Source organism: Halichondria panicea, chromosome 7 (assembly GCF_963675165.1).
Source record: "Halichondria panicea chromosome 7, odHalPani1.1, whole genome shotgun sequence".
NCBI lineage: Eukaryota > Metazoa > Porifera > Demospongiae > Suberitida > Halichondriidae > Halichondria > Halichondria panicea.
Window position 1 is genome coordinate 1,628,688 of NC_087383.1, and position 11,361 is coordinate 1,640,048.

Below are 11,361 nucleotides of genomic sequence, written 5' to 3' on the forward strand. Positions count from 1 at the left end.
TTCCCTTATTTAAAGCGTAGATCAAAGGTCAAAGTTTTGATCGTCAGTAAAAGTTCACCAAGATGGTGTTTGGCAGGCTATTGAAATTGAATAGACTCACACGCCAAAGTACTGGCTCAAGAAGCTTCATAACATGGTCTAACCAGAAGATAAAGTTCTAGTAAGCAAAAATACATTCACAATTCATATTAAAAGCTCCCCTCATGAAACACAACACCAAGAGTGCAGCCGCATACGCCTAGCCTTTGATAGTACACGCTACATACACTTTCACCATAGCTACTATAAATAGGCTGTGCTCTTACCTACTGTTGTTTCTCCCCTCGTGCAGCGCGGGTACCCTGACAATGTGGGGTGTTGTGCTCGGAGTGGTGGGAGTGTACATGACCGAATGGCAACTCATCATGGGGAAGATTCCATACGTGAAAGATCGCTTTGAGAAGAGAGACTAATATTGAACTACGAATGTGAACAGTGCAGTGTATGTGTTAGGGAAGCTATAATGTTGTAGCTGACTTGATATCCAACCTTTATTTATCTTTGATAAAATGTAGTCAATGGTAGTCAATGAAGAAAATTTTGTTTAAGAACTTTTTGTCACAAAACATTATATATACTATACACCACAGAGATATAAACCAGAAATTGAAAGAGTTATAGTGCTATACGTATACATGTACAATAACATTCACAAAGAAACATGACTCGATCACGTCAGCCATAACTATTATTACAGCAGTGTTCTCAACAGTTTGAAAGGGATGCAACCCTTCGACAGCACACGATCATGAAACTCTTTCAGAGTGAATTCTTCCCCGTGACTCCTCCTCATTTCCTCCCTCAGTTGCATGATCATTACATAGCCCGCAACGTAGCAAGGAGCATAGCCAGGCCGAGACAAATACATGAATACCTCCCCCTCACTGGCCCCCTCGTTGAACATAACCTCCCTGTGCAAAAACTCTCGACACTCGTCAACGTTCATTTCTCCGAGGTTCAACTTAGCGTCTAAAATCACTCTAGCTGCTCGCCATAGCCTGAGTCGTAACTGTGTTAGTCTCGTCAGCTGCTCAAATTGTTCGGACGATAACTTCTTCACCTCATTTGTAACCTCCTCGACATACTCTAGTTCTCGTTTGAAGAATCCCGTCTCGTATGCAAGCTCTTCAGTATACAGTCCCCATCCCTCGTAGAACAGAATAGACTCGTGATATTTTCTCAGAACTCTAGGATGCATTTGAGCGAGCAAGGCTTGAACATGGTGACCAGGGTACGACTCGTGCGGTGAGACGACAGATATCCAGCAATAATCGTGACCTCTGAGTAGAGCTTGGTGGGTTTCAGGAGGGCGGGCAGCAATCGAATGGAGCATTAGGTGACCAACTCGTTTGGGAGGGGTTGAGCTGGACATTCCGGCAAACGGAGATGGGTTAAGATAGTCACCTACTGGTGAGAATGGGGTTAAAAACGAAGGGGTTGTGAAGCCATGCACACATTCGCCTTGTGGGAGGTCCGATACAAGGTCATGTGACATCATGTGATCTCGTGCTCGATGAATCTCAGCCATGTAGGTGGGCAACAGATCCTTGGCCGATGGGTGTAGAGGGTTGATAAGTGTCTTTGTTAACTCTTGCCAGGTTTTACTTGGGTCAATCTTTTTGGCCAAAATCTCCAACTCGGTTTTTACGGCCTCAAAGTGCTTTTCTCCTAGTCTCAATAGGTCATCACTGCTCTCAATGAAGTGGCTGTATCGCAGAATGTCTGAATATACCTCTTTTCCAACACCTGTCATACTTGAGCTTTTGGGTAGCAGCTCCTTTGAAAGATAATGTCCAAACGATTCGACACACTTGGCTGCAACTTTGGAGGTAATTTCGATCTCATTAATGATGTCTTTGTCAGTACCTCCACTCATAGCAACACAAAGTGGGACAACCTCAGTGGCAAGAAAAGTAGCAAATGATCCGCAAATCTTGATAGCAGTTTCCACAAATGCCTTGACAGATAGTGTGAGGTTACGATGTGCACAGATGAGGGCACTTGGAATAGCTTGTAGCCGTGAGAGCAACGCAGACAATCGCTGACCAACGTCCATATCGGCAACTCCAGGGTGGGTGTGTTCTTCTATACTGAACTTTGAACTCTCATTTTCGTCTCCCCAGACTGGAAGTAGATAGAGAATCGAGTTTAGAGGGAGATAAACGAGTGGGTCTTTCTTGTGACTCTCGACTTTTTGAAAAAGAACAAGTTGTAGCTTTAGCTGTGAAATGATGAGCTGAAGATCGACCAGCTGTTCTTTGGACAGAGCATCTTCGTTTATTGCTTCTGCTTCTTCGAGTACACATTGCGTTCGTTTGCAGTGAGTATTGATTTCGGTTGGAGACACAATATCTGTGAGATGATCGTAGGAGGTTGTCTTGGCAGCAACGAGGGAGTGTTGGTCAGTAGAGGTGGGGGCAGGGAGTCTGTAACCAGTGCGAGTGGCCTCCGTGGGGTAAGCCGAGAAGTGGAGCTGAAGGTACCTGTAAAGGAGAGGGACATTGTGTATGCATGTATTGTGTGATCATTATTACATTGTATTCGAGTCATTTGGGCCTACTACATCTGTAGCTCAACAACACACACAAATAAAAATAGTGGAACCCCTCTTAACGGCCACTGGTCAACTGCAATGTATATGCCAGCCACCCAGGTCCAGTTTAGGTACAAAACACCCCGGCCCTCAACAAAGGCCACTCTACAACAATTTTGTTCTCCAAAGGTGTTCGTAATAAGGGGATTCTGCTGTAAAATGAATTCTCCAAGCTACCACGCAGCTAGACTAATACCTGTGACACAGCTCCTCTACATGCTCTGCCATGTTCAGTTTGTTGAGTGTGTACTTCATGATTCTCCCGTGTGCCCCAGACACCTCCCTCTCCAGCCCGTAAACTGGTCCCTTTAGCCCGGAGGACAGGGACAGAACACTCTCAATGTCAGCTAGGTCCTCGGGGAGCAGCCTCAGTTGAGTGGATGCAAGTGTCGAGGGCAAATGTCTGTAGACGAGACATTAACTGTAATTATGGCACGAAGATAAATGATCTTCACTGGCTATCTTTGAGCATCCGTGATACGAATTTAAAGCAATGCTGCTACAGTACATGTAGGTGGTGTATGTGTGTGTAGAGCTATGATATGAGGTCACCTGTTGTCGTGAGCACCAATGATGACTCCACCCACAGCTTCCTGTGTCAGTACGTACTGAATGGCCACCATTGCTATGGTAACTGCCGAGCCATGTCTGTCTGCGATTACGCGCAGTGTTTGTAGCAGCTTCTGGAACAAGGTCCAACCTCCAAACTCCTCAATGATGAGCAGGTACTTGACTAGACTCCTATTCGCAAGATCCTATGTATGTATGAGAATAGATGTACAGAAAATATACTTTATTTTCTGTCAGTCACTAACTTTTTTCATATAACCACACAATGTTACAGTAACAAAATTTGCCCAAATTGATTGTTTTTATACGTACCTCAATGCTTGGTCTTGGGGACCTTAGCCAGCGATCTGTCAGAAATCCTCCAGCCAGAACACCATAGGGCAGTATCTTGATACCATGCTCTTTGCACAGGGAGACAAGTCCAGAGCTTAGTGGCCGACGATCAATCAGGGAAAACTGCACCTAAAATGGAGAAATATTGATTATAGCGATCTTTGCAGGACATTCAGATCCTAGCAAAACCTTAGCTCTGATTCTCTGAACATGCTCAGTAAAAAAAGGAAAATTGCACCGGTTACTCTACCTGAGTTGTTGCTATAGGGACTCCACTGGTTACAATCTGCATAGTAGTCTCTGTGTCGAAGTTTAATACTCCCAGCTGTTTCACCATTCCCTCTTTGACACACTGGTAGAGATGTTTCGCCGCATCTATACAGCCGGGCACGCTCATATCCCACCAATGGATTTGCAGCAAACTCAGACAATCGATACTGAGGCGATTCAACGATCGACGCACACACGATCTCACATAATGCTCACTCACTCCGCCAGATTGAATAATATCCAAATCAGGCACAAACTTAGTGTGAATGTGTACATCAGGGTCCCTTCCCTCTCGCAGCCTGAGGGAATTAATCAGTCGTCCGTACAGCCATTCAACTCCAGTGTAGATGTCTCCACAATCAAATGCACACACACCAGCATCGTACGTTTTCAGGAGGTTAGCAAGCTTAAGAGTGACAGACGTTTTTTCCTTCGCTTCATTGATCACATGACCAGTCGACAACTGCCACCCCCCTTGGATGATCTGAGAGCACTTGTAAAGATTTGTGGACTTTGCTCCAACAGTGAACACAGAAACTTTTGGGTACAATCTCAAGAAGAGAAGATAGTGAGTTGTCATCAGCCTTCCAATGTAGTCAGGATTTTTAAAATCACAGGCTTTCTTTAAGTGCTCTTCTGCTTGTTGTAGTGCACCTATCAATTCGTGGTAGATCCCGATGTAGAAATGAGCATAGGCCAATGCATTAGCGCCGTTGTAACTTTGTAACGGAGTTCCGTCTTGGTCGATTGCGGCTGTTAGAACATTTTCCACTGAACAGTCTCCCTTGTAGAGCTTCAGCACTTGCGGCATTGGAGGGAGAGTTGATAGGGAGTCTTGACTCGGTCTTAGCTGAAGAAAACCATCTTGTTTTGCTGCATCATAGCCAGTCTTCTTCGCACGACTAATAAAATGCCATAAAACCTCTTCGATATCAGATCCATTCTCAGTCATGTTACTTTCAAACTGCAGAGCTGCATTGTCGTAATGACCCTTGTAAACACATGCCAGACCTCTCTGCCACAAGCTTGGGTTGTGCATCCCTGGAGACAGGCACAGAGCCGCATCCAGTGCCCACAGAGACTTGCTGAGCTCTCCTTGCAGCAGGCATTCTCCACCCAGCTTTGTCAGTGACTCAACATCCATTCTCCAGCAGCAACTGCCAAGGACATGAAGAATTGAGCTAGCTAGCATGTGCTGTACAAGCCCTGCCCCCCTTCAAGACACATTCAAGACCACATGGAAGGAGCAAAAGTCAAAAAGTGAAAGCCAAAAAAAGAACCAAGCCTGCATTCGATGGCAAGATATGAGGATAGACCTACTGAAGGGTTTGGTTACCGTGGTTCTAGTGGATCCCATCGTGGTGGGGAGCACAGGTGCATAATATTGTAGCAGATACCCTAAAATTATTATTATTATTATTATATTATTATAATTATGGTGTTTAGTGTTCTGATCTTCCCTCAGTGGTTCGGGTCGAGGGTGGAGGGGGCGTGATAGTCGAGGGAGGGGAGGATCGTCCGGGTATCCGGGGAGAGGAGGGTCAAAGTTCTATAAGGCCTCTTACAGCGATGACGCAAAGGAGAACGTGGACAAACTATTCAACAAAAAGTATGTCATTTCAATAATTTCAGTTCATACTTCCCTGAGCTGCATTCTGATATGCCCTCCACACACGTCATTTTTAAATGATCAGAATAATGATCAGTAAATTCGTGTGAACACAGTTGCTTCTGTAATCAGCTTTTCTATTCTAAAATAATAATAAATAAATAAAATCTCTATAAAAAAAATTTTTCTATCTCTATACAGGTACAAATTTGAGTGTTCTGTTCATGAAGAGTGGGTGCTCCCCCACCACACCTCCATGTTCCAAACGCGAGAAGTTCTCATTCCAGAGTTGGAGGAGCTCAAAGAGAAACTGAACACGGCCAGAGACCAACTCGACACCACTGAGCCGTTGTCATGGAGAAAACACACCAACTTCACGAATAGAGCAGGGTCACTAGTCGGTGGACTCAGTAGAGAGTACCAGACTGAGATGTGCACCATGGTGAGTCACGTGACTGTCACCTGATGTGACCGTGCAATATCTATACCTATCTCAGAGGCTGTCTTAGTACAGAATAAATCATGGGTCTTTTGTAGCGTTTTCGTAAATTTTATCTATAAATATCTTTCCTTCAGAATTGGGCCAAAATGCACGAGATCCTCTGGTCATTTGAAATAATCTCCAAGTCAGCTGTCAAATATAATTCTGTTCACCTATGCGAGGCCCCGGGGGCGTTTGTCACCAGTCTCAACCACTTCCTCAAGACCCACCGCACTGACTGTGTCTGGAAGTGGATAGCAATCACGCTCAACCCCTATCACGAGGGGAATTCCCTCACACCGTACTCGGATCAGGATCTGGTGAGACTCTAGTAACCTCACACAACCCTCCCTCAGAATGTTTAAGTGGTGCCTATTTTCAATCTCAATTTTTTTTATAGCCTAACATGTGGTAATTTAAGCCTAAGAGGTAGTTAGTATACGGACCACCACTGACCAGTGTGGGGTATATCCCTGTCTTCCATTCTCACTTATTGTATCATCTATCTGTAGTTGATGTCAGAGTCCAAGTCTTGCTGGTTTGTTGGTCCGGACAACACTGGAGATATTACTCATTGGGAAAATGTCGTCGCTCTCAAGGAGGCCATAAAGAAAGACATGAAAGATTCCCATATGGTACGAAAATACCATATACACATAATGTTATTAGCAACAATCCTATTGTTTCTTAGGTGACAGCTGATGGAGGGTTGAGCTCGTTCTCGGATCCGAACAGACAAGAAGAGCAGCTGTCCAAGCTCCTCTACTGTGAGGTGGTGTGTGGCCTTCTGCTGCTTGCCAAAGAGGGCACGCTCATCGCCAAAACATTCACAATATTCGAGCCCCAAACCATCTCTCTTCTCTACCTCCTCACCTGCTGCTTTGAGGAGGTGATTTAATCAAGCACAGCTGCACATACTACCTAACTACACTATACATGTACATTAATTTCTTGGCGTAAACTTTTCCATATTACCTTATTTTATGTTGCCCGGAGCTTTATTGGTATCCCACTGATAGTTTAGAGGTGTGTGTCCTTATAGTAACCTGTTGCCCGGAGCTTTATTGGTATCCCACTGATAGTTTAGAGGTGTGTGTCCTTATAGTAAGTAAACCTTGGAGTTTATTTATTTCTTACTTTGCTGTCTATATGACCCATTCTTCTGCACAGGTGAATTTTTTCAAGGCGGTGACCTCCAAGGCAACAAACTCTGAGCACTACCTGGTGTGCAGGAGGTACAAAGGTCGACCAGCCGTATCCAAGAAACATTGGGAGCATCTCATCAACCATTATGGTGAGTCAGCAATTACGTCTACTAGCTCAAGAAAATATCAATGTTACGTACAGTGCATAGTTATGATGCTCTAACTGTTTCATCCACCGATCTCATTAATAGTGTTACCAGCTAGACTTTAAGACTGGCAGTGGGCTACCTATTTTCACTAAAATTTACTCAATATTAATTTTTGAAAAACTGTAGTGATCCCAGAACTACTTAAATTAATTGCACTCGTTATTATTTTCAGGAGAAGATGTTTCCGCAACTACTTTATTTCCGATGGAGAGTATCCCAAAGAGTTTTATCAGTGAAGTTATTAAGTGTGCAAAGGAATTCACCAACTACCAGGTAATGTCACATGATGTTAGTCACTCGTGAGTGTGTCATGTGACGACCACAGGTTAAGGCTATAGAGACAAACTTGGATCTATACGATTGCATGACTTTCTCAGAGAAGAAACAAATTTTAGAAGTAAGTGAGCTCCTGAAACCTACCATCTTGTTACGGTCATTTCGTAGGAGAGAGACTTAACCTGTGACAAGTACAAAACCAAGTGTTATCTGAAGAAGCTCTCTCGCGACAAAGCCATCGTTCCCACAATGCTTTTGGTAAATCGTTTGTTCAAGCATGCACTGTATCCCTGCCCACTCACAACCACCTCTCCTCCACCACACCTTCCTAGGACGGTTCTCGACTGACGGTGGTCCCAGTGGTACGCAGTGATGACATTGTGAGAGAGTGGTTAGAGAGAAGGTCCGTCGACTCCTTCCTCGCTCACATTAGTCACAGGAAACAGGTACAGCCCCTCCCCCTTGTGTGATCGTGTAGGAAAATCTAGTGATCCAATTTGAAAGATCTTCCCTCTAGGCTGTACATATTATAATGATGATTACCAATTCATTGAAAGTAGATCACCGTGTTTATTATTTAAACAGCCATACAATAAATTTAACAGCCAGCAAAAAAGATGCATGGACACTACCGTGGTCATTAAAATATGTCTGAGATTTATATTGCTTTTCTCTATATACCAGAACTCTGATCGAGGAAGCGTGAGTGACGGAGTGCCTGAGGCTAAAGTAGCAAGGATTAGTTTAGACCCAGACGCTGCCCTCGCTGTGAAACAAGTGTTGTCCGCGGTTTGGTTCGATGGGAGCAAGGTTGCCGACAAATCTGGAGTCACTTCCATGGAAATGGAACCTATAGACGTCCAATGGCTGAGAGTAAGTAGATAATTATGTCATTTAAATTAAGCACTCGTAGTAACATGTATAGCTGTAGACACTAGGACCTTCTCTTTATTGAGACCACTCGGTATAATTATTTTGTGGTTAGTGTTTAAGTTTGATTTAACCTCACTGAACAATCGCAGAGTTCTACTAGCTCAACTTATGACATCACTAAAGATATTCAGTCACTGGAGGGTGCAAAGATCGCCAAGGTGAATAGATGTTCGTTAAGGCCATGATTGTATAAATTGAAACTGCTTATTTTACAGGTTGTCAACTCCCGTTTTTGCCACAATGACATCGTCAAATCTCTGTCAACAACACTCGTGCAATCACAGGTGAGGTATACGAACATTTTGAACGCACTTCAATGAACCTGCATGTAATTTTCTCCAATCAGATCATGGATTCAGGTCATGTGGATGAACACACCCACATATCTAATCACATGACCCCCGGCCACGCTCTCCTGGCTCAGGATCCTCCGTTCTTCCTGACCAAGGATGGTGTCAACTTTGCTGCGTTGGACTATATGACGGGCATAGTTAGAAAGGTACATCTTGTACATAGTTTAAAACCCCCCCACACACTCTACACCCCCACAGAGCAGTGAGGTGCTCCTGTTCATGGATCTAGCTGGAGCACCGAGTGGATTCTCTCACTACATCTACTGGAGGAGACAGAGTTTAGCCAAGGTGCTTACCTAACCCCACCCACACACACACTGCAAGCATACATGTACATGCATGTTCATGCACCCCCCTGCTTATTTTATTTTTCATACAGCTTTTTGCCTAACATTCTCCAATCACTATACATGCTACGCTGTACCGGTAACGGTATAGAGGTAGTAGTCAGTGTATAGCTAACAAAAACAAAATTGTTAGGTAGACCGTATGTGCTCTTTGATCCCGTCTTCACAGTCAGGGTGATAATGTTCTTCTAGGGTTGGGGTCTCGTTCGGGTGGAGCATCCCATCTTGGGCCCCGGGTCAGTGATAGAGAGACTGGCTCCGTGGGAGACGTTCCAAGTGCTCGGTCCACACAATGGAGTCGACATCTGTGACAGCACCACCATCAGGAGGTGATGCTACTGAGCAAATAATAATAATATTTACGCTTGTGCTATTGTACTAACTTCACACTGTTTTGTAACTTTGTTTAAACTATCTCCTAGGCTACTGCTCTTTAATAGTTAATGCTCAATAGGCAAGTTAAATACTATAATGTATATAAATGCATTTATGTCACCGTTTTTACCCCTCTCCCTCAGTTTGTGTGCTGGTGTTGAGAACTACTGTCCTGATGGGGTACACCTCGTGGTGGGGGACGTCCCCGATGTTGCGTTTGGTGCTCACTCTCCCGGAGAGGCGGAGCTCCTCGTCAACCAACACTTACTCACCCAGTTCGTCTGTGCACTCAAGGTGAAGAGTCATCCCCTCTGGGTATCATCGTCATGTGTACGGTGTACAGTGTACGGTGTACAATTAATCCTTGATATTATAATTGTATTAGGCTGCCTACACATGCACAATGTATACCCCCCCCCCCCCCCCCTACACACAGACATCCACACAGCACGTGTGTGTGTGTATGTCTGTGTGTGAAATAGTTGAAGCATCTAAACTGCATTCATACATTGTAATGTCCATTATACTGGTTTTTTGGACGAATTCTGAAATAATATGGTATAACAAACTTTTTCTTTTCCCTGCAGATCTTGGGAAAGGGTGGTGTGTTTGTGTGTCGTTGCTATGGGTTACTCACTCGGTTTAGTGCTGGGATCCTCTTCCTCATGTACAAGCTTTTCAGAGAGGTGACACACACACACGCACGCACGCACGCACACACACACACACACACACACACACACACACACACACACACACACACACACACACACACACACAAAGCTTGTACTGCAGAGTCCCTGCAATCTCTGTATCATTAACAAGGTTGATTTCGTTGACTTCCCCTATTGTACGTTTATTGATTATAGCAAGCCGAACATTTGATTGCTTTTCTATGTAATTGTTAATTTACCATCTCAGCTGCTGCCCCACCCCCTACCATGCAGGTGACAGTGATCAAGCCGTTTACTTCCTCTCCCACCTCCTCTGAGCGATTCATTGTGTGTCGTGGTTACCATGGCTGTAAGGCTGAAGTCACTGACGTAAGTCTCACAATCACACTATTATTCTCTCTCTATTAACATTAGCCAATAGACTTTGCCTCGATCATTGCTTTGCTGAATTTTTTTATTACCATAGAAACTGTTGGATATCAATGGAGCAGTGAGTGCCCTGAGGGACGAGGTCAATGAGAAGGGGGTTGCTATACTGGAGATAGTGCCCATGCAAGTGCTGCTAGGTGAGTCGGGACATGCTCTGTCTATCATGTGACTGTCATGTGACCCACTATATACAGAGGAGACGTTCCATCGCTACCTCACTCAAAGCAATGAGAGAGTGGCCAAATATCAGGCAAAAATGATACAAAATCTGGAGCAAGCATTTCAGAGTCCAGAGGTGTGTTAGTGAAAAATTCTATCTCTGATAAACTGTTTCTCCATAGTATAATCGCTATTTATTTGCTGCGTTATAATCATGAATTGCTTTCCCTTTACCAACTTTCACTGCCACCTGTTTCTGTAGAATCCCAAATAACATACAAAGCAATAATTATACATGATGATATAAACGTGGAAATCTTAAACAACAAGTATAAGATTATAATTTATGTTCATAATAATTATTTTCCCCTGCAGCATCTTCCCAGTGTCGAGAGCCAGCAGCTGTTGTGCAAGGGAACCATGGAGATATTGGAACTGCCTGCAATACCAACATTCATTAGCTGACAGTTTAATATGTGCAATCACTTTTATGCACTCTTGTACAATGTATCTGTTGACAGTATTTTAATACTACATACAATGATACTTACCAGATCCACTTTAGC

General features: G+C 44.0%; 2 protein-coding genes and 1 long non-coding RNA gene across 3 annotated transcripts; 2 read left to right on the top strand and 1 right to left on the bottom strand.

The window, feature by feature from the left end:
* The first annotated feature begins 18 nt into the window (after positions 1–18).
* On the top strand, positions 19–590 carry LOC135338209 (uncharacterized). Its single transcript, XR_010395451.1, has 2 exons — positions 19–160; positions 332–590. It is a non-coding gene; the product is annotated as an uncharacterized LOC135338209 (long non-coding RNA).
* Positions 564–5,008, bottom strand: LOC135338194 (uncharacterized). Its single transcript, XM_064534249.1, has 5 exons — positions 3,786–5,008; positions 3,515–3,664; positions 3,185–3,387; positions 2,829–3,035; positions 564–2,522 (listed from the first exon to the last, which is right to left on the bottom strand). The coding sequence occupies exons 1-5, from the start codon at positions 4,995–4,997 to the stop codon at positions 731–733; spliced, it is 3,564 nt and encodes a 1,187-aa protein (XP_064390319.1). The 5' UTR covers positions 4,998–5,008; the 3' UTR covers positions 564–730.
* Positions 5,009–5,010: 2 nt separating this feature from the next.
* LOC135338195 (cap-specific mRNA (nucleoside-2'-O-)-methyltransferase 2-like) lies at positions 5,011–11,359 on the top strand. Its single transcript, XM_064534250.1, has 23 exons — positions 5,011–5,179; positions 5,271–5,414; positions 5,616–5,856; positions 5,991–6,215; positions 6,408–6,530; positions 6,587–6,784; positions 7,066–7,189; positions 7,422–7,522; positions 7,575–7,646; positions 7,694–7,783; positions 7,858–7,971; positions 8,210–8,398; positions 8,548–8,616; positions 8,674–8,742; positions 8,805–8,957; positions 9,010–9,099; positions 9,351–9,487; positions 9,677–9,827; positions 10,121–10,219; positions 10,481–10,576; positions 10,674–10,773; positions 10,831–10,931; positions 11,171–11,359. Exons 1-23 carry the CDS (start codon positions 5,100–5,102, stop codon positions 11,258–11,260), a joined length of 2,856 nt encoding a protein of 951 aa, XP_064390320.1. The 5' UTR covers positions 5,011–5,099; the 3' UTR covers positions 11,261–11,359.
* Positions 11,360–11,361: the final 2 nt, after the last annotated feature.

Bases quoted from the DNA above. Each gene is read 5' to 3' on its own strand.
- LOC135338195 (XM_064534250.1), top strand. From the start codon at position 5,100: ATGGCAAGATATGAGGATAGACCTACTGAAGGGTTTGGTTACCGTGGT. The intron at 7,190-7,421 runs GTGAGTCAGCAA...TATTATTTTCAG, and splicing joins GCATCTCATCAACCATTATG to GAGAAGATGTTTCCGCAACT. The intron at 9,100-9,350 runs GTGCTTACCTAA...ATGTTCTTCTAG, and splicing joins GGAGACAGAGTTTAGCCAAG to GGTTGGGGTCTCGTTCGGGT.
- LOC135338194 (XM_064534249.1), bottom strand. From the start codon at position 4,997: ATGCTAGCTAGCTCAATTCTTCATGTCCTTGGCAGTTGCTGCTGGAGA. The intron at 3,388-3,514 runs GTACGTATAAAA...ATACATACATAG, and splicing joins CCCCAAGACCAAGCATTGAG to GATCTTGCGAATAGGAGTCT. The intron at 3,036-3,184 runs GTGACCTCATAT...TCTCGTCTACAG, and splicing joins ATTGGTGCTCACGACAACAG to ACATTTGCCCTCGACACTTG.